This window comes from Sminthopsis crassicaudata, chromosome 2 (assembly GCF_048593235.1).
Source record: "Sminthopsis crassicaudata isolate SCR6 chromosome 2, ASM4859323v1, whole genome shotgun sequence".
NCBI lineage: Eukaryota > Metazoa > Chordata > Mammalia > Dasyuromorphia > Dasyuridae > Sminthopsis > Sminthopsis crassicaudata.
The window spans coordinates 436,855,342-436,881,084 of record NC_133618.1 but is presented as its reverse complement, the minus strand read 5'-3'; the positions used below and the strand labels follow the sequence as shown (position 1 = coordinate 436,881,084).

Sequence of the window (25,743 nt, the reverse complement as noted above, 5' to 3'; positions counted from 1 at the left end):
GAGTTTGGGGAAAAAAAAAAAAAAAAAGGAATATGCTTGCTGACAAGAAACATACTTTCTTGATACAGGGAATGTCCGATCCCTTTATCCAATTTCTTGATTCAGCTGTAGAATACCTCTGTAATTTTTCAAGGTACTCAGGGGCTGTATCGGGTGGCACAGAAGCAGAGAAAGGACATCAGAAAAAGCTCCAATGTAGCTTCTTTCTTAGGAAGCTACTGAGACCCAGCAACTCATTTACTGGCTCCCCTGATAAGCACCTGTTGCATGGCTTAATCCCAATATTTTATGCCCATGGGGCCATAGTACTGGAGCCACTGAATGCCAGAGGAAGCAAGGTTTGCAGTTAGCCCTGGCTCAGGGGATATTGTAGTTCAGAATACTTCAATACTTAAGAGAGTGACAATTTCATTAGGGTGGGTAATCCATCTCTCTCATCCATGCAGTTTGAAAACTCTTTTAGACATTAATAGAGAGGGTCTTCATGGATGGCTGAGGTTAAAAAAAAAATCATTACCTGGTGGCCAACTATCTGATGATGAGGCACACTTGGATAAGCTGATTCTATCTGTCCCTGGGAAAATGGAGTCCAGAATAAGGACAGTAAGAATGTGGTAAAAAATGAGGGATTACTGGAGTTAGTCTATTTCTTAAATTGCTTCCCCTCTTCCATCCCCTTTCTTTTCTCCAAGCACAATTACTTTTCTTGAAGGAAATTCTTAAATAAGGACATATTTCCTGTGGATAGCCACTCTGCTGGTGATACTAGAACCAAATTGGTAACACTGCAGAACCAGGGAAGAGTCCTAAGTGGGCAAATCCAACCCCTGGAGAGGAAAACATGCCCAGCTTGGCTCTGCTCAGAATAATCTGTTCCATAGGGAGTGGTGATGAGGCATCTAGTCCAGTGGTGTAAATGGCAATTGAGTTTTCCCTGGGCAAGAGTTCCTTTAGTCCAAGGAATTGCTTGAAGTCAGGAATGACATTCTTTATTTACATGTCTTCACTATGGACTTTTTCATGTCCATCTCTCCAATGAAGAATTTGGTATTCCTTTATGTGTCTGCACAGAAAGATCGACACCATTTTCACAAAACTGGGGCTCAGTTTGAAATTAGAGGTTAGTCTAAATAGCTCTCCTGGAAGAGCTCCCTAGGTACTGCATAGCCAACAATTATTGAGAAACTAAATGAATAGCTGTATTCCCAGTCCAGGAAGGACCCTATAAAAGTGAAACTGGATGGCTGGTTTCCCTCACCCCCCTCCCTGTAAATGAGCTGTGACTGTTGCTGACTTTGCTCTGAAACTGCCACCCACAAGGTCAAGCTTCTTTTGCTAAAACCATGTTTTGTTTAAAACTCACTCTATTGAAAATATTTCTACAGTATAAGGACCATAATAAAAAGAAAGGGGAAAAACCCAAAAAACAACTAGACTACATTTGGCTCATTAAAGGTAAAAAAAAAAAAATGAAGCTATTAATTCTTTAAAAGTCTGCCTTGCTCCAGCCTCAAACTATTTGAGAAGAGATGTGGAATTAGATCAGGGAAGGCTCTTCTACTAAAGAGTCACTGCCTCAAGTCACTGAGAGTTTTGGTTGAGTGTTTAAGTCATAGCCTCAACACATTATATAGAGTAGGACACATGCTAAAAATGATTGGTTGCATATGGAAAAACAGCAAGTACTCCTCTTCAATTTATGCTCTACAGATTTCGTAAAAGGAATCAGGCAAAGGAGTCCTTTCTTTGGGTTCCCTGTTAGAACTAAGTGAAGATGTACGGAGATTCAAATTTTCATTCACATGATACAAAAAGCATTGTAACTTCCCATACAGTAACTTTGATTAAAATGGAGAAGCAGATTAAACTATTATAGCAAAAGGTGCATAGATATGTTGGGTTGATTCGCTCATCAAAGGATGCTGGCAGTTATGTGTCAAATACACACATACATATCTTTCTTGCCTCTAACCTACTGTTTTTGCTTTGAAACAGCATCTCCTTTTTCTCCTGGTGGACAAAAAAATACAAGATGCCTCCTTTCGGTATGTCTATATGTAAGATTCCCCGTTCACCTTCCTTTGCTGCCTTCATTCCCAATTTCAGAACTGGCAAGAGGGAGACTTGTTTATACTGGAGCAGGGAGTGGTCAGCATTTGGTGTCATACCGGAGAATGGGATGCTTTAACTCCATAGTGAAAAAAATCAGCTAGCCATTGGCCATCCTGCAGGAGATTCTGAGTATTCTTAGGAACCAACCAAAAAGAACAGGGATGTTGGCCCATCTCTTTTAGAATGTGGGCTGACAGGCACGGCTGGAGCGACATTCCAGGGACTGTAAAAGTTACTTCATGCTCAGAAATGGAATTGGAAAATGAACATGTGGATGACTCTGTTCTTCGCTGCTGGCACCCACTGTTGCTGCCCATTACAGATCTACGGCCCGCAACACAACTGGTCAGTGATGTGGCAAGGACAAAGGTACAAGCCCTTTCCCCAGTCCCTTCAGAAAGAGGCCTCATCACAGAAAGAGAAGGGAGCAGCTCATGATCCTTTTTGCTGGGAAAAGAAAAACAACCAAAAAAACAAAACAAAACAAAAAAACACCTGGTAGACTTGGGCACACAATGGAATTCTTGATCACAAGGACTATTAAAGGCAAACTCCACTCACACAGAGCAGTACATGCTTGGCTTTTTGGGGAAAAAAAGACATCTTCAGTTTACAATGAACCCTGGGGAGTCAGGGCTAAGCCTCTTGTATCCAGATGTAGCTCACTCCTCTTGTGAGATTGGACAACCTTGGAAGGGCAATGTGCGATGGTGCATTGTTGCAGGGTAGTCCCATCTTGGGGGGGGTCCTTTGGATCTTACCCTGGAAACGCAACCCCCACGTGGGAAATGCAGCAGCTCCTTCTCCAGGACAAGATACCAACAGAAGAATACAAAAGAAGAATGATCAGAAACCAACAAAAGAGTGAACCCAAACATCAAGGTTTCTTCAGGTTTTGTTGTCATCATACATGTCCAAGGAGGGCTCAATCATGGAGAATTCGCTCTCGTAAACCAGGCTTCGAGGGGACAAAGAGTTCCGATGAAAGAAGTGCCCACCTAAAAAATAAAAAAAAGCAGAGCAAAAAGACGATCAGGGATGAGGCATAAATGTCACAGGGACATAGGAGAGAAAGAGAAAAGCGTATTCTCACGGAAGCATCACATTAGCTCAAATATCCATTTCAGTTTTTTGCTTTTTACATGGGAACACCACAGAACCTATCCACACTAATAAAATATAAGCACCCCTGATATATTTTTGACCCAACAGTTTACAAAGGCTGTCTGCTAACTCACAGGATTGTGATCTCTGTTGGAGAGAGTGATCACATTGACAGAAATGACACATGCTAAAAAAAATCTTTTAAGATAAGGCGTGACCATTGAACTTCACAGAAAGATTTACCCTCGTATCTATCCCTTTAAACAACAAGCTCCTCAAGTGCCTTTAACATAATTCATTCAATAAATCAGGTTCACAGACACACTTTTCTAGAACACATAGTCCATAACTTGTATTTGTTTGACCAAGTAGCAGTTTTCAGCATGCTTCAAAGGAGAAATTGGGATTAACATATCTTTTGTCTGTTATTTTAATAAATTGGGTAAAATGGGCATATCAATATTGGCTCTTATTATTATTATTTGCTGAGATATAATTGGGGTTAAGTGACTTGCTCAGGATCACACAGCTAGGAAGTATTTAAATGTCTGAGTCCAGATTTGAACTCCGGTCCTCCTGACTTCAGGGCTCGTGCTCTATCCTTTATGCCATCTAGCTGCTCCTAATGTTATTTTTGTATTCTTATTACATTATTATTATTTCCGCCATCTTTCCTAGGCTGGAAGTATACAGCTAGTCATGGGCCCAATTCTATCACTCATTGGTATGGGAGCCTTGAACTGCTCTGCGTTTGATCAGGGTCAGTTTGCCTTTTTTTAGGCAACCTGCTTTTGGAGGCTCACTCTTTTAATATTAAACTTAGTGCAGACAACTAATCAGCATAACCAACCAAAGCAAAGAACTCCTACACTGGGGAGATCTTCTAGCATCAGTGCCCTGGGCCTTATAGGAGTGTGTTAACACCTGTAGCTTGTCACAGCTTTTTGCAAATGCTTTGCATTTTCTTTCCCTCAGTGACTTTTATACACTCATTTTTTATATGTTCATTCAATGGAGTTTAAAGTCATGGTGCCTCTCTTTTAGATTTAACACAGTAATCAGATGAACCATGTTCTCTCTTGGCCTAGTCTGAGACACTGCACACTATAATCCCAAACACAGTCTCAAGACACCTGCCCTTTCATTAAAGAACATAGTTCCCATTGGAATATCAGGGGAAAATGGCATTCTTATGCATATATTATTTAGTGTATTTGGTATTCAATGTGAGTTAGAATTAAGCGCATTACAATGATTCCTTTAACTTTTAGATTACCTAGCTATTATCTACCTAGATTATCCTTCTCCAAACAGGACAAATACCAAACTGCTATAGCCTACTTTGAGCGATATGCAATCTCATCAGTGTAGGTAGTTCCTTCACTGATGATGCATATTATAATATTGTTCTGTTCATTTTCGTTCATGTCTTTCATAAATTCCATAAAAATAAATCAAAGAACCATTCAATGTGCTGAGAGTATTTCTCTGGTCCTTTTATTATTTTATGGATACCAGTCTAGCAATCAGTTTGTCTTCCATTCTCACTCTTGCCTACCTACCTCCTTTTCTGGTCATACCACATCCTTCATGACATCATTTATATTACTTTTCATGTACAAGCCGTTTTTAGTAATGAGAGGTTATCAGACAAAAAATTGCAGTAAATCATAACACCTCACAGATAGCTTTTGGGGCTGGCTCCAAGTTTAAGGTAGCTTTTGTAAATAAGATTGAGTGATAGATTCTTATAGGATTTACTACCAATTCTAAGTACTAATTAGTGAGGACCAAAGCCAGGATTCAATGTACATCTCCTAAAATTTTTTTGGGAGGGGAATTATGCTTAACTTTTGAAATAAAGTCTAACCATGAAGATCTCATTGAGTTACCTGTACTGTAATCCTCCAATTGGTCCCAGTTGATGTGTATGAGAAGAAAATCATTCTATGTATTTTCCAAAGTTGAAGCAAATGAACACATTTTACAGGGAGAGGTGAGCAGTTTTATCAGAAAGCACAGGCTGTTTTTAGGTCCAAGAAAATATTGGAATGGGTACAGATCAAACTGACAAATTCATGCTTGGTTTATCTTTGGTAGTTTAACTTTATGGAACTGCTCAATGTGGAACTTATAATAAAAACCATGAAGTTAGTAAGGCTGTGAGTATGCAAAGTGCAAGTATGATTAAGTCTTCAGATTTATTGTCATATGATGCTTCTATATATTGCCTATTTTGAGAATTTAGTGTCTTCATAAAAGAAATGAGCCCTTTTAAACTCTTAATCATTTAGCTACAAGAGTGATAGACAATCTGTAAATGGTATTTATTACAATTCTGGACAATGAAACTACTAATTGTATTTATCATTTCGACTCTACGATTAGTAGAAAATGGCTACCATGGTTGATAATGCAATAAGTTATGATATATGAAAGCAATGGAATATTATTGTTCTATAAAAAGTACAGAACACACTGACTTTAGAAAGATTTACATGAACAGATGCTGAACAAAACCAGCAGAATTCAGCAATACATTGCACACAATAATAGCAAGGTTGTGCAAAGATCAAGTATGACAGAATTGATTCTTCTCAGTGGTTCAGTGATCTAAGACAATTCAAATAAATTTGGATGGAAAACTCCACCCACATCCAGAGAACTATGGAGACTGAATGTAAATCCAACACATGCTATGTTCACTTTTCTTTTTCTTCTGTTTTTTTCCCCCTCTCTCGTGGTTTTTTCCTTTTGTTTGGATTTTTCTTTTCCAACATGATTCATAAGGAAATATGTAAAAAAAAAGTATATGCATAACCAACATTTTTTTACATGTAGCTGGGAAAAGTAAAAATAAAAAAAAAATAACATTTAAAAATAAATGTTTTCCTTTTACAGGCCTAGTTTGGACCTTATTCTAGGAAGCCCTGTGGTTAGGGGGTCATCTAGGCTCCATCTAAGGATGGTGCTGATGGTAGCACTGTCTTGTGTGTATTTAAACTGTTGATTGCCCAAATGGTCATTTATTTTTAATTCTCTTGGTCAGCTCTCAAAGCCTGACTTCTTATTGCAATGGAACTGTTTCTTTTCCTTTCTGCACAAGCTGAAGGGCTCAGTTCTTGATCTCTTGTGACCATAGTTCAGAACACGCTGAAGGAGGCAAAAATGACAATAGCTAATATTACTATGCAATTTAATATTTACAAAGTGTTTTCCCCCACAATTCTGTGAAGTAGAATACAATACTCCCAATTTAGATGAAGAAATTCCTATGGACAAAAAAGTGATTTAAAACTAGGACTGGAAAGGAATTTGTAGTAGATAGGCTGAAGAGAAGCCTTGGAGGGAAAGGTAATATGATTGCTAACTACCTGAAAGGTTGACGTCCAGAAAAGGAAATACAGATTTGGAGGTAGAAGAGACCTTTGAGGGCATTTAGTCCAGTCTTTATCTTTTAAAACTCAGGCCTAGAGACTTTTAAGTAACTTGTCCAAAATTATGTTGGCATTAAGTGGCACACCCAGAATTTGAGTCCAGGTCTAGTATTCTATTATACTAGTAGGCACTGGTGATATTTTGCTTAGCTCTGGTGGGTATTTTAGAGGCCTTGGCATAAATTGCAGAGAGCAAGATGTCAAGTTTGAGAAGGAAAATCTTTCTAAATCTAGCTGCCTAAAACTGGAAAGGCCTCAAACGAGTGGATCTACCATCCCTTGAAGACTTTAAGCAAAAGATAGATGACTACTTGTTGGATGCTGTAGGTAGTCATGTCAAATTAAACTGAAAATGGGCCACCTATTTATACATGAAGATCCTTGCAATTGCATACTGATTTAGTTTATAAATGTAATGCTATTTTTGGTTGTATTTTTATTAAATATTTCCCAATTGCATTTTAATCTAATTTGGGCTACATATTTGCTGTGTCTACTCATTCCTATATAGTTGGACTGGATGACCTCAGAGTTGATGTCTGGGCTCTAGCAAAGCCATGGATTTCAGAGAAATCATTACAATCTTAATGGTACTTTAAAACTCTGCGGTCACAATCTGGTCACCAGACTATCAAACATATTAGTATTATTAGGTCCAAATCCTAATTATCTTGGTAACTTTGCCATTACTGGGCATAGCACTCAGAGAAATGATATCTAATCCTCTCCTGATTCACTTTAGCTCTCTGAGGCTGCTGGTTTGGATAAAATGAACTTTCCCCCCTTGTGAGCCCTATATGAGTAACATTACAACTTCTCCCATAGACATACCATTCAAGAGCACACTTTCCTGGAAAAGACTATTCATTTTAAAAACACTGCATTTCTCAAGTACATCGCAACTAAACAAGCATTATGCTAGGTGAAAATCTACAAGCTGGGCCTCCAAATAAGAAACAATTTTATTGTGTTAAATTGATATTTAATTCTCTTACTTAAAAAATGTTAATTATTGAACCTCACACATTTTAGTTCTAATTATAAGGCTGCCTTCTCAACTGATGGCATCTCATCTGTTCTGAATTAAGCAACAGTATTTGGATGTAGATTTTGGCAGCTGTCCGGAATTCCCATGGTGCCAATTCAAAAAATCTATTTCCATTACATTTTAAAAATTAAATTCTATCTCCCAAAAAGTTTTCTTGGCTATCTGAAAACTAGAATAAGCAAAAACTAAAAGTCTGATAACACATTTAAAAATCTAAGAAGCAGTTGTGGTGTATTGGAAAGAGCACTGGGTTTGGAGTCCAAGTACCTGAAGACATAGGGTCATGGATTTAAAAGCTAGAAAGGAGCTTCAAGGTCATTTAGTCCAGAGGTCAAACTCCTTAGGGATGGGGAGAGGAAAGTCTCTGATGGGTGGTCAGTACAGATTAAAATACAATTGGGAAATGTTTAATAAATTAAAATTCAATACAACATAGAGAACATTAATTTGTGGTTTTCTAAGTCAATATGTTGCTACAGAAATGTTTCTGAATCTGGCATTACTGATATAGTTCATTTCCATTTCACAAACAGAAATAATTGCGGTCCAGGGAGGTTATGACCTGTGACATTGCTGGGATTTGAACCCTGATTCCTGGATTCCAAAACCAGACTTGTGCAACCTTGAGAAGGATACTTCATTTTTCTATTCAAAGTCACAACAGATTCTAATTTCAATTACCAATAATTCTGTAGCTATGAAGTAGTTCAAGTAACCCTGTACTGTTAAGACTCATGCCGTACAGCTGCATCACTGAAGTTTTATGCTCAGACCTAAAGAAAGGCCAAGGATATTTAAAGGCATAAATATTTGAAATACTATGAAAAGGGAAATGATAGTCCTCTGACTACACCCTTAAATATCACTGCATCTTTATTAATAAGCCATCTTACTGAGATTTGGTTTTATAACTTATAATGAAAACATTTTAGTGTTTCTTATGGTTATGTAACATTTTGGTTTTCTATGGAAATAAAACCAGGTGCAGGAAGGCCGGTTTGACAATACTTCAGAGGACAAAGCAATAGCAACAATTTTTCTGTGGTTATTGATGCAGATGGAAGAACTGTTGATTCCGTTTGTATTGTAAAGTCAAATGAATTCAAGATGGTCCAGCATCTTCTTCCTAGTTGGCAGGTGACAAGAACTATAAGCCTCAGAATAGATTGTATTGATTTCCAAGGTACCTAATAGAACAGCATAGAAGAAAAGGCTGAATGACCACTTGTGGATGTTTCAGAAGGACATTTTAAGGAAGTCAGATAATCTCCAAGATCTTTTCCACATGAGATCCTATGAATCTGAGAATATTTCAATTCTTTTAATCACCAGGAAGTTTCCCCAATACTACATCTATTGGTTTGAGAGTAGATGCAAAATGATTCCAAATCAAATATGGTAAAACCTCCATCTTCTTGAATAGTGAAACTGCAGATACAAGAATGATAAAACATTGTACACAGCTAGAAATTTTTGTTACAGCTGATCAAAGTTACCATTTCTTTGAGTTATACCTGGGACAAAGTATAAGCGACAAATGTTCCAATGGTAGTGTAAATGGAATCCTAATGATGGTCACATAAACATTCTTTCAAAGAAAAGCTAAATTGATAACGTCATTTTTGATGCTGTAATATCTCAAAAAAGGTGAGTAAAAGAAGATCCAACAGCAGCAGCTTTATTTTATTATTTATTTTAATACAAAGCTTTGGCATTAGCAATTTTATAAAAAAAATAAAATATACTAAAAATAAATGCTTGTGTGGCTTGTTTGGTAAATGATGCACATAAAAATAGATTCTTTCTCCAAAGCTGTCAGAAACCACTTCTTCGTTTTTCAAAACCATTCTGCTCTGTGGGATGAAAGGAGAGAGGGACAGAAAACAAGGATTAGTCAAAAAGTAGCTGACAACCAAAATAACAGAAATTGCCCAAGCTAAAAATGAGAATAGAATTAATACTAAAAATGTGTGTGTATGTGTGTGTATGTGTGTTTTCTTCCAGTATTAACTAGTAATACTGTGGACTGCCAGCATTTTAAAAATAATTATAATGGGAAATAATGTTATTTATATAATATTATAATTACAATATTATTGTTATAGATAATAATTATATTACTATAATAATCATAATTTGCAATATACTTTCCTACACAGAATATGCCATGCTCTGGATTCCCATCATTTATAGTATATCTCCTGAGATGAATACTTGTTTATAAAAAACAGTAGGTTAAGATTTGAATGGTTTGAATGGGAAACAAATTTCTACATATAGATATCTCCCCTTTAACTATTCCACAGCCAGAGTTTTGAATAGCATTTAAAACACTGGGATAATGCTGAAGCAAGGGAACCTCCTCCTCTCCAAACAACTTTTTTTTGAGGGAGGATACTTTAAACAATTTTTTTTCTGGAGTTTTGGGGAAAGAAAACAAACGAATTCTAATAATCAGGTATATTTACCTCATATTCCTGTGCTTATATCATTAAGCTACTTTTATTGCTAAGTATTTCACTACCAATGGCAACAGTTTCATATATATATATATATATATATATATAGAGAGAGAGAGAGAGAGAGAGAGAGTCAGTCAATGAAGTTAACATTTTTTGGCAGTTAAGTGAAAGCTGTATATTATTTTCATTTTATTAATTGTGAATGTAATTTCCAAGTGGGTGCTATTTTAAAAATAGCATCTAAATATTGAGATTTGTAATAGTGGATTCTATTTCTTTACCCAAATGGTTGATAAAGATCTTGAATTGGACCTGGAAAGCTGAAGATAGAGTCTTATCTCCAGGGTTATATTGATACTTTTGGTATTAACCAGTTAAAAGAGCTGAATTGTCCATTCCACCTACCCATGATACTTAACCGGCTCTGTAAACCATGAAACAAGTCACTTAATCTAAGTTTTAGTGTCTTCACTTGTAAAATTAGGATAATAATACTATTAGTATCTATCCTTAACAAGGTTGTCATGAGGTTTAAAATGAGATTCTTGTATGCAAACCTTCAAGTGCCATACAAATATCTATCATTATTACAATCACTGACTTCACATTATTCTAGTGTTTCCCCACACTACTAGTCTAATAATGCCACTGAAAAAGGAAAATAAATTCTATTCTCTTTTATGGTTGGTATTTTAATTTCTGATGGATCTAAGACAAATCTAGACAGGTACTTAAGATAACTTCTTTTACTGGACATTAAACAAAACCAAAAGGGAAATACATTGAGCATTATTTGTTCTTACCAAAAAAATACATATGAATATATAAACTTTTCCTGGAACTAAATTTAAATATGAATTCTAGACATTAGATAATAGAGCAGAGAAGGTCTTTATGAGTTAAAAAAAAAAAAAAGATAACATTGCTCAAATGTTTGATTCTCATAAAACTCATTGAAGTTTTTGTGTCTATGTACATGTAAGATGGTACCCTTCTACAATTTAGCACATAGGTTTAGCTGATGGCAAAACCTCTGGTATATCCATTTTAGGTGAGCTGGTTTTTGACTAGCAAAAGTTATCACAAGACCTGCATGCAAAAGCCTACCCATAAATAGACCAGATAAGTAGGCCTTTTGTGGAAGCTGATTTCTCACCATTTAATTCAATATAGAAATTGATCTTGGAGAACTTAGAAAAACGAATAGCTTCCATGCAATTAGATTAACATTCAAATATCAACTATCTTTAGTGGACTTTGGACACCTGTTGGATGTCCATTAATTCATAATTAGTTTCTCTAACAAATGTGCAGATAGTCCTTTATTTCTCAAGGCAAAGACAGGATGCTTTGGATACCAGACATAGGGTAGGCACTGTTATACTGCTATTTTAAGTTAAGTCTAGATAGCATCCTTACTCAAACAAAAGACTAATCCATTTCAGCATGTTTAGGCAGAAGAGTGCTCACAAGTAAACCTAAAACTTTATTTAGACAAAAAGCTCAAATCCTTAAGTACTTGCATATAGTTAAGATCCAGGAGTTCTATACCACACAACATAGATAACCACAGGGTGGACGTTTTCAAAACCAAGTGTTACTGACTTGTTATTGCTTTACCTTTAAAAGAACTTCAATATAACTATTATGGAATATCTGATTTTAATTAAAATTACATCTTGTGGAGTCTGCCCAGCTTACACATCATTTGTATGTAATTCAAAATAAGCAAATTAATTGAACTGCTGAATCTTATTTAAAATAGTCTACTTAAATGTTGGAAGATCTCTACTAAATAGCAATTTTGGTTTTGATATCTATAGAAAATTTTCCTTTTAAACATTACAGTGAGACAAGTTCAACTGCTTATGTCTATTTTTAGTTGAAAGAATAAAACCAGGTTAATTAGTATAGAGGAGAAAGAATGCTTATCTACTTGATTGCTATAACAGGATGACATTCTTTTATCTAATTAATCTACTTAGTTTTTTAATATACATGATGGGAGAGGATTAGGACACAACTAACCTAAAATTTTAAGAAATTAGTTTTTATTCTAACCAACAAGGGACAAATGCTGAACAATGCCAAAATGTGACTTCCATTTGAAAAGAGTCACATGTATGTTGGCAATAATTTATATACACACCACTATCCACACTGAATAAAATAAAATTAATCTTCAAATCCATTTAAAATATCTTTTAATAGAGTGTTTTTACTTGATTAAGTCCAATGACTGGAAACTTACTCATGACTCCAACTATCTGACACTTAGGTATTCCTTTAAAGTCTGTTGTAGATTTTTTTTTTTTTTGAGAGGCAATTGGGGGTGACTTGCCTAGAGTCACGAAGGTAGAAAGTGTTAAATATCTGAGGCCAGACTTGAACTCAATCCTCTTGACTCCAAAGTCAGTGCTCTATCCATCATTTAGATGTTCCTGCCCTTTAAAGTTTGTACCTGAGCTCCCCCCAGGTTGTTCTACAGGTAATATTCTCATTTTAGAAATTCCAGCTCCGGATCTCCCACAAGGCTCAGGCCTATTTTCATTCCACCAAAATTTGGATTCCATCTCTGAGATCCTCAACTCTAGCAAATAAACCTTTGCCTGATTTTGCCAGACCACAGGCCACCATGTCCTGTGTTAGTTACCCTTCTGTCTTGTTCCCTGACTGCCAGGCACTTCTTAATTCCTTTTTATGTTATCTCCCACCATTAGAATATAAGCTCCTTGAAGACAGAGACTGGTTTCTTTGCCTGCATCCATCCCCAGTACTTAACACAGTGACTGGCACATGAGGCAGCCTTTACTAAATGATCGTTAGATCAATCCATATATCTATGTATTTACCTATCTATGGGATGGAAGAAAACTTAGTAACCACCTAGTCTAAAACTCTTATTTGAAAGCTGAAGAAACTGAGGTCCACATAGGAGGACAAAATGTCACAAGATGGAATGTGGCAGGCTACAATTTTAACCCAGAACTTCTAACTGCAAATCTGGTGCTCCTTCTACTATTTCCCAGTTCTATACTTTAGACATAAACCAAACATCTCTCCCAAAGACTAATGAGAAGCTTCAAATATTTTTAAGACTACTGTATGCTACCTTAGTTATATCCATCTCTTGGTTTCTCTGATGTCCTTCATATATCAGCCAAAGACTTCTATAAGAAGTCTTTCCTGATCCCCTTAATTTTGTGTCTTTTTTTCTGTTGGAAATCTCCAATTCATCCTGTACAAAGCCTGCTTGTACATAATTGTTTGCATGTTACCTCTGCTATTAGACTGACAAGAGGGACTATTTTTTTTGGAGGGGGGCTTTGTATCCCCAGGACTTGCTCAGTGCCTGGCTCTTAGTTCCTTAATTAGGGGTACTTAATAAATGCTGGTTGCCTCTACTTTTCTATGCTACACATTTTGCCTATTCCTCAAATGATATTAATTGCAGAACTTGCCTCCTCTCCCCACAACCATTCCAGAGACACTCTGTGATTTTCTTACTTTCCTAATAAAGTAACATAAAGAAGCATTAGTATTTTTTGGCTGTGGCATTACATTATTGGCTCACAATAAGATGTGTTCATATAAACCTTTCGGTTCTATTCAAATTGTCATACCAGGTCTCCTAAATTACTGATATGAACTATGCTCATCACAGTTTTATGCTACTGGCATCAATTTGGAAATAGTGTTTGTGTTATGGAAATCTGTTTTCTCAGTCTTTAAAAAAATTATCCATATTTTTTCTCATCACTTAAAAATGCAAATGAAAAGATAAACTAAATAATCATTACTTACTCATTAGCTTTCAAACTAGCTGTGGCTCTGATGATCATATAGCAGAGAGTGAAGGCGCTGAGGAGGCCAAAACTGGCAATAATAAACCATTCTTCTGTTGACAAAGGAAAGGGAGGCAATCACTCGTGGGAGAAGGCTTATGTCAAACCGATGTCAATATTTCTCTCAAATGCCATTGGCGGAGGCAACGCAGGTGTAAGCCATGACTGGCACAAGGAAGTGTAGCAGAAGGATGTTTGCCAAAGAGTTACTAAGTGGAAAAAGTTGTGGTGAGAAATAGAAGGGGAAAAGGAAAGCAGGGCCAGTCATTTCTGTCTGCCAACACCCCAAGGTTTGAGAAGGATGTAGTCACCAAAAAGTGTGAAGTGAGAAATATAAAATAAGTAAAAATATTCATGAAAATAGATTTTTGTTAATTACAACTAAGTCAAACTGTTCAGTCAAGTTTCCAACTTTTCCCCTTCTCCGGTGTGAAAATCCATGCAGTAACTCCCAGTTAGAGAAGTAACTCCCATTTTAGCTGCAGAGAAGAACAATTCTCAAGAGCATGGTCCATGAGACTCAAGGCAATCTGTAGCCTTAACTTTTCTTAGTTTTCATGATGACATTATGACAATCTCTATTATTTTTCCCTCTTTATGTACACATTCACACTACTGAACAAAACCAAAACATCTTGTTGGTCTTTCATCAAAAGTAGTTGTCATTCATCCTGATTATTTTGGTGAAGATTCTTTTTTTTTTTTAGTTATAGGAAAACTGATAAGGCAGACAGCCTGAAAGACAGCATGTAAATATATTAAAAAAAATAAAAACCATTGGTATATGATCACAGAATTTTTCAGATAATCAAGGTGTGAGGACTTTCTTTAAATCATTTACTATTTTTTCTTAATCTTATAAGACTTTGTATTTTACTGAAATGACATTCTAATATTCCTATAAAACAGATAAGGTGATCCAGTCTAAAATAATAAAAGTTTTAAGCACTGCATTCTCTTAAAGAAATGATATTTTATTATTTTAAAGGATATGTTATTGGGCTTGGGTTATAAAGCTTTTGTTTGGTACAGTGCTCCTTGGAGATCTGCTCTAATGAGTGAAAAACAAAGATTTAGGATGAGCACATTAAGTGTATATTCTATGGTATTGGATGATGTTCATAATTTTCATAATTCATAATTTTTCTTTTTGGTTAAACAATTTAAATATTCTCTCAAAATTTTTGCTTATGTTACTAAAGTACTACACAATACTAAAGTACTATACAGAAAGGAAAAAAAACAGCTTAGCTCTTGTTGTAATTCATTTGGACCTAAAAAATATTAAGTGCCTACTATGTGTAATACATATTTCAAAATAGTAAACTGTAATGGTTTTAGTGAATTGTCAATTCCCATTTTTTTTTCTCCACCAATTTTTGAAATTAGGACAAGCTAGCTTGATAGTCTTAAAATGGAATAGTTATATTAAATAACAACAAGGAAATTAAGTCTTTTTCTTTCTACAACTTTTGTATATATAAAATATATGGATTTCAAGAGTTTTATTCTGTTTAGATTACTTGATTCTGAATGAATTATACTTATCTGTAAGGCTAAACTTTATTAAAAAAATCAGCCATCAGATAAAGCAAATTTGTTTGCAGTTGTATCCTAATATGGTCGTATGAGGGCAGTACCACAATGTACCATTAGTATATACTTCATCTCTATTCTGAACAGAATGATTTCATGAAGAAATACCAGCTATAAATTACCACAAATTTTTGGATAAACCTTTGTCTTCTTTATTGCTATTGGAATAAAGGCAATAAAAAAATCTAAACTAAAAATAATATAAAAAACATGAGGAAAAAAAACCAATTCACTAATAGCAGTTTGTGTAGTTTGTGACAAATGAATAAAGGACGCATCAATAATAGATAATGGCAGTATAAAATAATAGTAATAGTACAAAAACTTGCAACTAGGTTTTAGTAAGAGTTTATAGTGAAACATGTCAGTAAATCAAATAAACATGTCTTATGGATTTGGATACCTTTTATTTCTACAAAAGCAATGGTTTCCCATCACATATTGTGTTAACAGGACAAAAGGAACAATGGTCCTGACTGAAAAAAGTGTACTCAACATATGGAGGCATATTATGAAAGGATGGAGGAAAGTAAAAGTTCATAAAAATGATACATACAGAAAGGGGTAGGAAAGTGGCTGTTTTGAGACATAGATAAGTTTTTTGTGACATGAAAATCAAACTCTTTTCTGTTCTCTGCAAAGCTGCTTGTGGCTGTGACCATCTTGTTATCATTAAGGAAACTATGAGGTAATGCACTCAGCTCTGCTTAGTTGTTCAGCAGACTGTCCTTCCTTTTTCTAATTGAGAGGGTCTTAAAAGAGTAGATGAAAGGATTCATTGCTAAGGAGCCTGTACTACTTCAAGTCTTCTAATTTGGAGACTTTAACATCAAGCCAAAAAGAAAGAAAGAAAAACAAATTAGTATAAAAACATCAAAGCAAGAAACAACAAAGACTTTGCTAATAATTCCCAAAGATACCGAGAAACTTATGTTACATAAGTTCAAAATTTAGACTCAACTCTTTATTGCTGGGTCTTCTTTTTAAATTCCTTTTTAGAAATTCAAGATACCAGTGCTAATATTTACAAAGCATACCCCCCAAAAGGCGTTGGTGATAGCCAGAGGTCATTTTTAGTTCTAATAATGTTTTTGACAATTTATTTTTAAGAAAAAGTGATTTCAAAACATCAACCATTCATATACGCATGGAACCTTATAATTTATTAAGCACTTACAACACACATTAGTTCATTTAATCCTCACAACAGCCCTGTGAGGTAGGAAGACAAGGTATTATTCTTTCCATTTATCAGTAAGGAAACTGAGGTTCAGAAAAGTGAGTTGCCCAAGGTTAATATGTGGTAGAGTTTGGGACTTGCCTTTAGGCCTTTTGACTAAGCCTATCCTTCTTTCTACTACATCCTTCACTCTGCCTCATATTTATGAATTAACAATTGTTAGGGATAATTAAGACTCCTATATTCAATACTGCCATAATCTATATAGACTCAAAACTCATTTCCCATAGATTCAAATAAGTCTTAAAATAATTTGTTTGCAGAGCATATACAGATGATCTGTTTCAATAAAAGCATCTAAAAATTCCTCAAATGGCTGAAGACATAGAGATATGTATTCAAGAACCCCCAAAGATACCTGAATTGTTTTGTAGGGTTGGCTAAGTTAAGCTGAGGTTCCAGAACTGAAGGAAAAGCACTCAGCACTTTAAGTGAAAGATTACCACTTACTTGTTACTGCAATGTTGATTTCTCCTGTTCGAGGAGTGAGCTCCCCATCCTGAGGAAGTTGAGACATCCCTGAAGTGCGCAGGGGCTCAAGGCCAAGGGAGCTGTCACTGGCAAGGTCACCAAGTGCTGATCTTCGATTAGCAGCTTGGCTTCTGGTAAGCCTTTCCATGTCAAAAGCTACATTATCAGTACATGGCAAATTTGGCTGAAAAATATTTTCAGATTAAAAATTACACATATTTATTTTTATAAATATGAATAAAATAATAAAATTAAAATTAAGAGATCTTAAACAGGGTTTTAGAGAATCAGCTTCTAAGTTATCTGGTGGAAAAATATTACCCTATCATTTTTTTTTTCCATTTTTCATCATTCTTTTCCCTAAGAGAGCTTTGAAAATAATGAATTCTTTTAAAAGACCTAAAAAATTTCAATAGCACATTACTACAAAATAACATCATTATGCATTGCAGTACTGATAAAATTAGTTGTTATACCTTTATAAGATGGTTATAGACTTTTTGGGGTAATAAAACTAAGAGTTCTGGCTCAAGGTAGATTAAAAAATAATGTTTCATTTAAGGTAGTAAGAAAAAAAACAATCACCCAAACAAAACCCACAATGTGAAAAAGATTTGAGTGAGAAAAATAGCTGGTCCAAAGCCAAGTGTAATATAGTAGTAATGTACAAGTGTAATGCAGTAGTAATAATGGAAAAATGCTGATCTTGTAGTCTGACAAGAGCTAGGATGGAATCCTACCTCTGATGCCCATTTGAGCATCAGTTTCTTAATCCTTAAAATAGCAGTGCCTCGAATAGTTACCTCACAGAGTTGTTGTGAGGATCAAATGCATTAATATATGTAAAGTGTCTTCCAAGTCATAAGTACTACATAAAGTACTATATAAGTGGGCCATTATTATTATCATTATTTCATACTAAGCTACAATCATTAAATCTGAGGTAATTTTATAAAAACTGGGGTACATTTTTGTCTATTCCCATCATGTAGCTAATTTAAAAAAAATCTACTCATATCATTTTATATTAGTCCCTATGAAATTTCATATTATTGGATTTGGCTTATCATAAAAATCATCTAAAACAACCCCCAAATTTGTCATTCAATGTGTTAGGAATCCTCCATCGAGCTGCTTATCATCTGAAAGCTTAGTAAATATTTCAACTATATCTTCATCCAGATCACTGATTACTATGCTGAAAAGAACAGGATCAAGAACAAACAAATTGCTGGGCATTCCACTAAAGACCTCTAGCAGTGGTTTTTTATTCTTTTCTTAGGAATCACACTATCTTCTTTAATAATACATTTTATTGTGAGGAATTATAGTTAAAATACCAGCCCTTGATTTGAAAAATTCATTTCATCTTAGAAAAACACAAAACCAATGCACTTGTAAAGTACTATAAGATAATTTTAAAAAGAAACTGTAGTGACACAACAATCACACATCCATAAGTTTTAACTTCTCTGATGTATACTGTGATTCTGATGACCTAATTCACTGGGCTCAACCAGATACTCTTGACTTTTTGTAAACATTTTTATTTTAAATGCTTCATTGCCTTTTGCCCCTCATTTGTGTCTTCCTCCACAGTCATCCTGATTTTCTTTTTTGTCTCCCCCCCCCCCCCAACATAAGTACTGAAAGAGCTCTTTTTGCTATCCTTAATATTCACTACAAATCTTAACTTGTTCTGGGCTTTGGCATTCTTAACATTTGAAGAAAACCATTAATAATATTTCTGCTGTACCCACACATATCTCTTAGGCAGCTCACCATTTCCTTCCTCAGATCCATCTTTTTGTTTAATCATAACTTTTTCTTAAGAATATTCCTTTTGAGTCAACTTTGACAGAATTTCAGGACATAGGATCCTAACTGAATTCTTTGAATTTGCCATTTTCTGGCCACTCCCAAACCATTGCCTGATCCTATCAAAATTCAAATTTGTGATCTTGGAACCCTGAGCTCTAATTGAAAAACTTTCATCTTATTCTATCAGGTTTTGAGTAGATCATTCTATTTCCTGGCAGCATGCTGCCAGGAAGTATTCTACCTTTTAGCTTCTTCCCCTTTCAGACCTTGCACTCTCTATGGGTCCCAGGGCACTTACTGGTAAGCTTTCACTTTATCCTACTGAGTCTTGGGCTTACTTTTTGGTCACCTTTTTTGCTTTCCAACTCTTGTTTCCCTATATGTGTTATCTTCCTCATTAGAACATAAATTTCTTAAGTGAAAAAACTATTTTGCTTTCTTTCCATCTTCAACAGTCAGCATAGTTGCCTAATAATTATTTATTCATTTATTCTTCTAAAATCTAAGATGGAAGCCAGATGCTTGGTATTCCCCTTTATTTATCATGAATGTAAAGATGGTGTGGTTGCTTTCTTGCAAGTTTTTCATCATTTCTCTTTGGACAATCAGTACATTTATTGGTCAGAAATCATGTCTTTTACTCTTTAAAAAAAGAAAGTAATTATTGATGAAAGCCAGGAATTTATAAAATATTCTATTTTTAAAACAAAATTTTATGTTATACATATATATGTGTATATACATACACACATACATACATATATATATATATATATATATACACACACACACACACACACACACACACATAATTTTAGAGTACTCTTTTTAAAGGAAAATTTATATTTTCTCCCCTTCCCTTCCTAAGCCTGCTAAAACAGTTCTTTTTCCCGTTAACATTTTGCTTTATGTCTATATGCTGACCACAGTCTAGTAACTTAATGTACAGTTTCAGAAGCAACAAAAACTCATTTAACTTGTTTTATACTTTAAAAAAATTAATAGCTATGTACAAAATTGAAAAGTCTGCATAATTGGCTTCTTAGATATCTAAAGTGAATGGGCTTCCACAGATGTTACAAGAAATGGGCCTCTACCATCCAAATATGATTGAACAGCTAGAGGAAATAAATACTGAATAACCTATTAACCCAAGAAGAGTCTTGCTTGTACCACAACACTCTGATTTATCAGCCCAATAGTAAAAAAAAAAAAAAAAAAAAAAAAAAAAAAAGGAACTAAGTCTAATCTGGCTTGACTATTTTGAATTATGCTGGCTTTTTTTGTAATTACTGCATCTTTATTTAGATATTTACTAACTATACCTTTAATAAAATACTCATCAAAGTTAAACTCAATGTCCAACGGGATTTAATTTTCTTTCTATTGAGACATTTATCCTTTTCCAATCCCTGTGATACTATACATAGTTCTTTATGATGTTTCAAGGATCACTATCATAGTTTAGTAATCATGTCTGCTAAATCTTGTAGTACCCTAGTACTACACTAAGTAGTTGACTGGATCCAAGACACTTGAATTCATCTACAACTGCTAGGTGCTCTCAACCTCTTCTTTGATTTTTTTTCTCCTCCCCATCATAACTACCACCCCCTCCTGACAATTTTGTTATCTTTATCTTTCCTTGCCAGTCTTGGGTCGTTCTGAGCACTAGCACTCCAGATACCTTTCTTTAAGAACTATGTCAGCCCGGGGCAGCTTCTCATCTGCACAGTGGAGGGCTCAGACTGAGGTAGTGGAATTTCCTCAGCTTCCAGTGATGTGAGGGATAAGGCAACTGCTAATACTCAAAGCAGGCTTTTGTGGGGGGCAGTGATATTTTTGTTGTTTAACCTTTAGCCCCAAGGCAGTCTCTAATCCTCACAGCAGGGCTCCTTGCAAGGCATTTACACAGCCCACCAGTGATACCCAGGCCTAGTCACTTCCGATGTGGAGCTCTTTCCAGAGCACTCACACAGCTCTGCCGTTCCTTGCAGCCCATTGAGAGAATAGCTACTGTCCATATACCTATCCTTGCTCTGCAGAGGAAGCTGGTAACCTCCTTGCCCTGAAGGCAGACCCTAAAGGCTTTAAAAAAAAAGGAGTAAAAAAATCAAGAGGATGATTGATAGCTTCTATACATAAAGAGAGCAGGTTTTCAACCCCAAGAAGACTAATACCAAACAGCCTCCAGACAATATCCCAAATAACTCTCTCCTAGAAGAGACTATTAAAAATCTCAAACAAGAGAAGAAAAATGGGGAAAGGAAAGAGTAGCTATTCTAGAGAGTAACAACTTCCTGAAATGTGAATTGGAAAAGGTAAAGAATGCATAGGAAATGTAGGGAAACAGAATTAGTGAATTGGAAAAGGTAAAGAAATCACAGGAAAGTAAGATTTGTGAATTGGAAAAGATAAAGAATTCCCAAGAAAGTAGGATTTGTGAATTGGAAAAAGAAAATAACTCACTAAAAAAAAATTTAGTGAAATGGAAAAAAATTCCATAGAGCAAAACAACTCATTTAAAAACTCAATTGGACATATACAAAAAGAAGTTTAAAAAGCTAATGAAGAAAATAACTCATTAAAAATCAGAACTGAACAAATAGAAATGAATGATTCATTGAGACATCAAGAATCAGTCAAGCAAAACCAAAATAATGAAAAACTAGAGAAAAATGTCAAATATCAACTTGGAAAAACGACAGACCTGGAAAATGGATCTAGGAGTGATAATCTGAGGATTATGGGACAAAAATTATGATGAAAAAAAGAGCCTAGATACTATTTTACAGGAAATCATCAAAGAGAATTGTCCAGATGCAATAGAATCAGGAGGTAAAATAGGCATCGAAAGAATTCAGGGAACACCTTCTGAAAAAGATCCTAAAATAAAAACTCCAAGAACTATGTCAGAACTTTATCTTTAACTTTTTTTTACCTGTTTTTGTTTCCATTTTCTAAGTTTTTTTTTTGTTTTTTTTTCCAATCAATAGTGGTATAGGGATTAACTGGGAAACTTACTTATATACAAGTCTTACAACTTTAAAAGATTTTTAGTATATAATATGTTCTTTTTGTGCTACAACTACTTGTTTTTACAAATTCACAAGACTTTAACATATATTCTTTAATTCTTTATCAGGAAAGCATATTTAGTACACTGAAGATATTAAGTATATCTTTGAAGAACAATCCATTTTCCTCAGTCGAGTCTTGATTGAATCCCAGATTTCCAAAGGGGTTTAAATCAGACAAACTCCTCGGTCACTAAAGCATATTTATTTCCATTTCTTACACATATTTCTTAACCTTTCATGATATGTCATGGTGCAAGCCTGTGTTGCTATATTCTATTTCCATTTGGGAATTACTATAATAATCCTGCTTCTTCAGTATATCATTAAATTTAAATGGAAACTGGGGCAGCTAGGTGACGCAGTGGATTGAGCACCAGCCCTGAATTCAGGAGGACCGGAGTTCAAATCTGGTCTCAGACACTTAACACTTCCTAGATGTGTGATCCTGAGCAAGTCACTTAACCCCAGCCTTAGGGGGGAAAAAATTAAATAGAAACAGTACTTACAGGCTACTGGAAGCAAAAAATATCCCCAAAGGAATTTTCAGGTACATGTTATACAATCTGATGACAATGCCCAATTCTTAAGAGATTCATCTAGATTTCTATGACAACAATTTGCCATAAGAGCCTTGAATGAGAAAGTGAATTTTATCAATAAAAATTACTTTCTCCCAAACTTCAATATTCTTATCTTTGTATCATCTTATCTACAATCAACATTTTTTTCCCTTCAGAATAATGGTTGGCAGGTGTTTTATGAGTCTTTTCGCTGTTTTTCCAATTTCAATAACCCTATGCTATGTTGTAAAGGAATCAATAACAACCCTCCAACTGGTAGGTCCTCCCAAATTTTTTTGCTTGTTTTCTGAGGTTTAATATTTTTTACAGCAATACTTTGTCATGTATTGGTTTTGTTTTTCATTTTTGACCACATTTTCTTTTCAAAAGCTTTAGTGCAAATGATCCTGTGTCATTGTAGGTTTGAATGATCCTTGAAACACTTGACTTCCTCATACTAATAGCCAATGTTAATACCTCTAACAACCTATGAAATATGCTCTTTAAAAAGCTACAACTTTTGCAAATTTCCTTAATCAAAGAGTTGGAGTAGCTATATGGCACAATGGATAGAGCACTGGTCCTGGAGTCAGAAGAATCTGAGTTCAAATATGGCCTGAGACATTTACTACATTTTGAACAAGTCACTAACTCCAATTGCCTTCAAAACCAAACCAAAACAAAACAAAAAAAAACAGAATTAAAAAACTTGAAATCAATGGCATTAAATCCAGCATCTAACTGACGGAGAACTGACAAAGAATAGGGAAATCAGCTCAATCTTGTTTCACTTGGTCAAGGACAAACGTTGTGTGACAACCTGGTGCCAATAGAAACAAACATGCATGACTTATGGTTTCACAAAATGCAAACATACCAAAATTGCTGCTTGTGCCAACTTATATACCACTTGTAAGTTGTTGATGAGTTTCCTGTGCATCCACATTGATCTCTGAGACAACTCCCTCTTTCTGTTCTCATAAGAATTGTTTTTCTTCTTTTTTTCAGACTTCATTGCTGAAAGTTTCCTATTCTTTTTGGGCTGGCTTCTCTTATAGAATTTTAGTCCACAGGATTCCACTTATACCCTCTGTGAACCCATTAAAATCTTTTGTCTCCAAATCTAGGCTATATATTAAACTATTCTTGGCTCTCCTTTCCTCTTTCATATACTCTAGGGTGGTGTGGTTATTTGCTTCTATGGCTCCCATCATTTCTATGCCAAAAATCAGTTTGTGTTGAATACAAGCTCCCCTCTAATTAGTTACTCTGACTTTTGAAGGAAGAAATTATCATGAAGCCAAGCCAGGTTGCAATGACTTTTGTAGAGATAGTTTGAATAGATGTCTGGATAACTGAAGTCTCTTACTATAATGTTTCTGTGCTAAGTTTGTGACATTTCTCAGTTTTATCTATTTCTTTCTTCTGTCCAAGTGGTCTATAGCAGTGATGTCAAACTCCAAAAAATGGATCCCTATGGGCTGTGAATTTGACACCTCTTCTCTATAGTACTCTGATGACAATATTACTTCTGTTTCTGCTTCTACTGATATTTACACAAGGACTTTCCCTGTTCTCACAAGGTTCCTGCTTTGGTTCCTAAGTTTTCTCACATGAGAACATCTTCTTAACACCCATCTTTTTAACTATTATACCCTTACCCCCATTTAATGTGTTTCTTTTGAATGAAGTGTGTGTGCACTCATGCATACACACACATACATTTATATGTATAAACCCATATTTATATACACACATATAGATCAATGTTCCAGTCACGGATTTCATCCCATCAAAGCTCAAGTGATACCTTCTTACTTGAAATTCATCTTATTACTCATTCTTTGAAAAACACCAAAACTTGTATCTTTGTTACAGTTTCATTTTTTCTTGATGTCAGATTTAAGAAGGTCACATTTGCCCATTCTATTTTTCAGGAATTCCCACCCATTTCTTCTTCAATAGCTGTTAGTACTCTTCTATGAGTATCATGAAATTAACTAGAGCTTAAAGCTACTTAGGGGAAAGGTGCTATAGAAATGTAATTATGCAACTATGGGACAAATCCTATTTTCCACTATCTGATGGATCAAGGCCTTTAAAAAATTTAAGGATATGAAATGATTTCATCAAATAACTTTGGAATTTCCTGGTATACTATTTATCTTATTTTTAAAGGTATCACAACAACTGTATTCAAATAGAATTAATGTATGTGGATAATAAATAAAATATTATGTTAAATATAGAAAAGAATTTCCATTAAGAAACATACCATAATTCCCAAAGCCTTCAAAATATTCAATTTGCACATAGGACAAGTACAATGTTCACTAAGCCAGGGGTCCACACAGGATTTGTGAAAAACGTGCCTGTTAGATATAAAAAGAATCTTATTAAAGTAAATATATAGAGTCAGAACTCAATTAAATATACAATTAACTTTTTGTTCTTTTTTGGATAGAGGTAAATCTCAAAAAGGGTAGTGTTAATTATTTGCTAAAGAAAAATCTCAAGGAATATCTTGGGGTCAGAACAAAGTCCCGTAATCTTCTTTATCTCCTATATTTTGTTTTGTAAAGGAGAAATGAAGGTCAAAACAATGATAAAAACCATTTTAGAGAAGGGGCCTATTTTATCATTATTAAATTAATTTAAATAATAATTAATTAATTAGACTAATACTGATGGGACAGGCCCACTAAGCTAACTGAGCAGCAAGTCACCATAAGTGAAATATGGTGATCAGATAGTTCAAATCATTGCTACCACCATCCATCTTCCTTTAGTCCAAGACACCAAGTCTAAATTCTCAGGTGATAAAAGGGCTGGCTAAACTACTGCCACTGCTTCAAGCCTAGCCCCAGTAATCAGTATCAGGAGAGACTGAGTCACCATCTATCAGTACCAACTACTGACCAACTACCACTTTTGATACAAAGAAGCTAGCCTAGATGCCTCGTATCA

The 25,743-nt window shown here is 35.0% G+C and overlaps 1 protein-coding gene across 4 annotated transcripts in view; it reads right to left on the bottom strand.

Moving 5' to 3' along the window:
- Positions 1 to 1,779: 1,779 nt before the first annotated feature.
- RNF130 (ring finger protein 130) overlaps positions 1,780 to 25,743 on the bottom strand; it is a 123,362-nt gene continuing 99,398 nt past the window's right edge. Inside the window, exons 6-9 of one of the 4 annotated variants that reach the window (XM_074292353.1) lie at positions 25,052 to 25,148; positions 17,295 to 17,499; positions 13,968 to 14,061; positions 9,379 to 9,554 (exon numbers count right to left, since the gene is read on the bottom strand). In XM_074292353.1, the coding sequence (XP_074148454.1) occupies positions 9,539 to 9,554; positions 13,968 to 14,061; positions 17,295 to 17,499; positions 25,052 to 25,148 (412 nt within the window). In that variant the 3' untranslated portion in view covers positions 9,379 to 9,538. Of the gene's footprint in view, positions 3,111 to 9,378; positions 9,555 to 13,967; positions 14,062 to 15,991; positions 16,426 to 17,294; positions 17,500 to 25,051; positions 25,149 to 25,743 lie in introns of those variants that run through there. The other 3 variants (XM_074292354.1, XM_074292355.1, XM_074292356.1) reach the window with 3 other exon arrangements.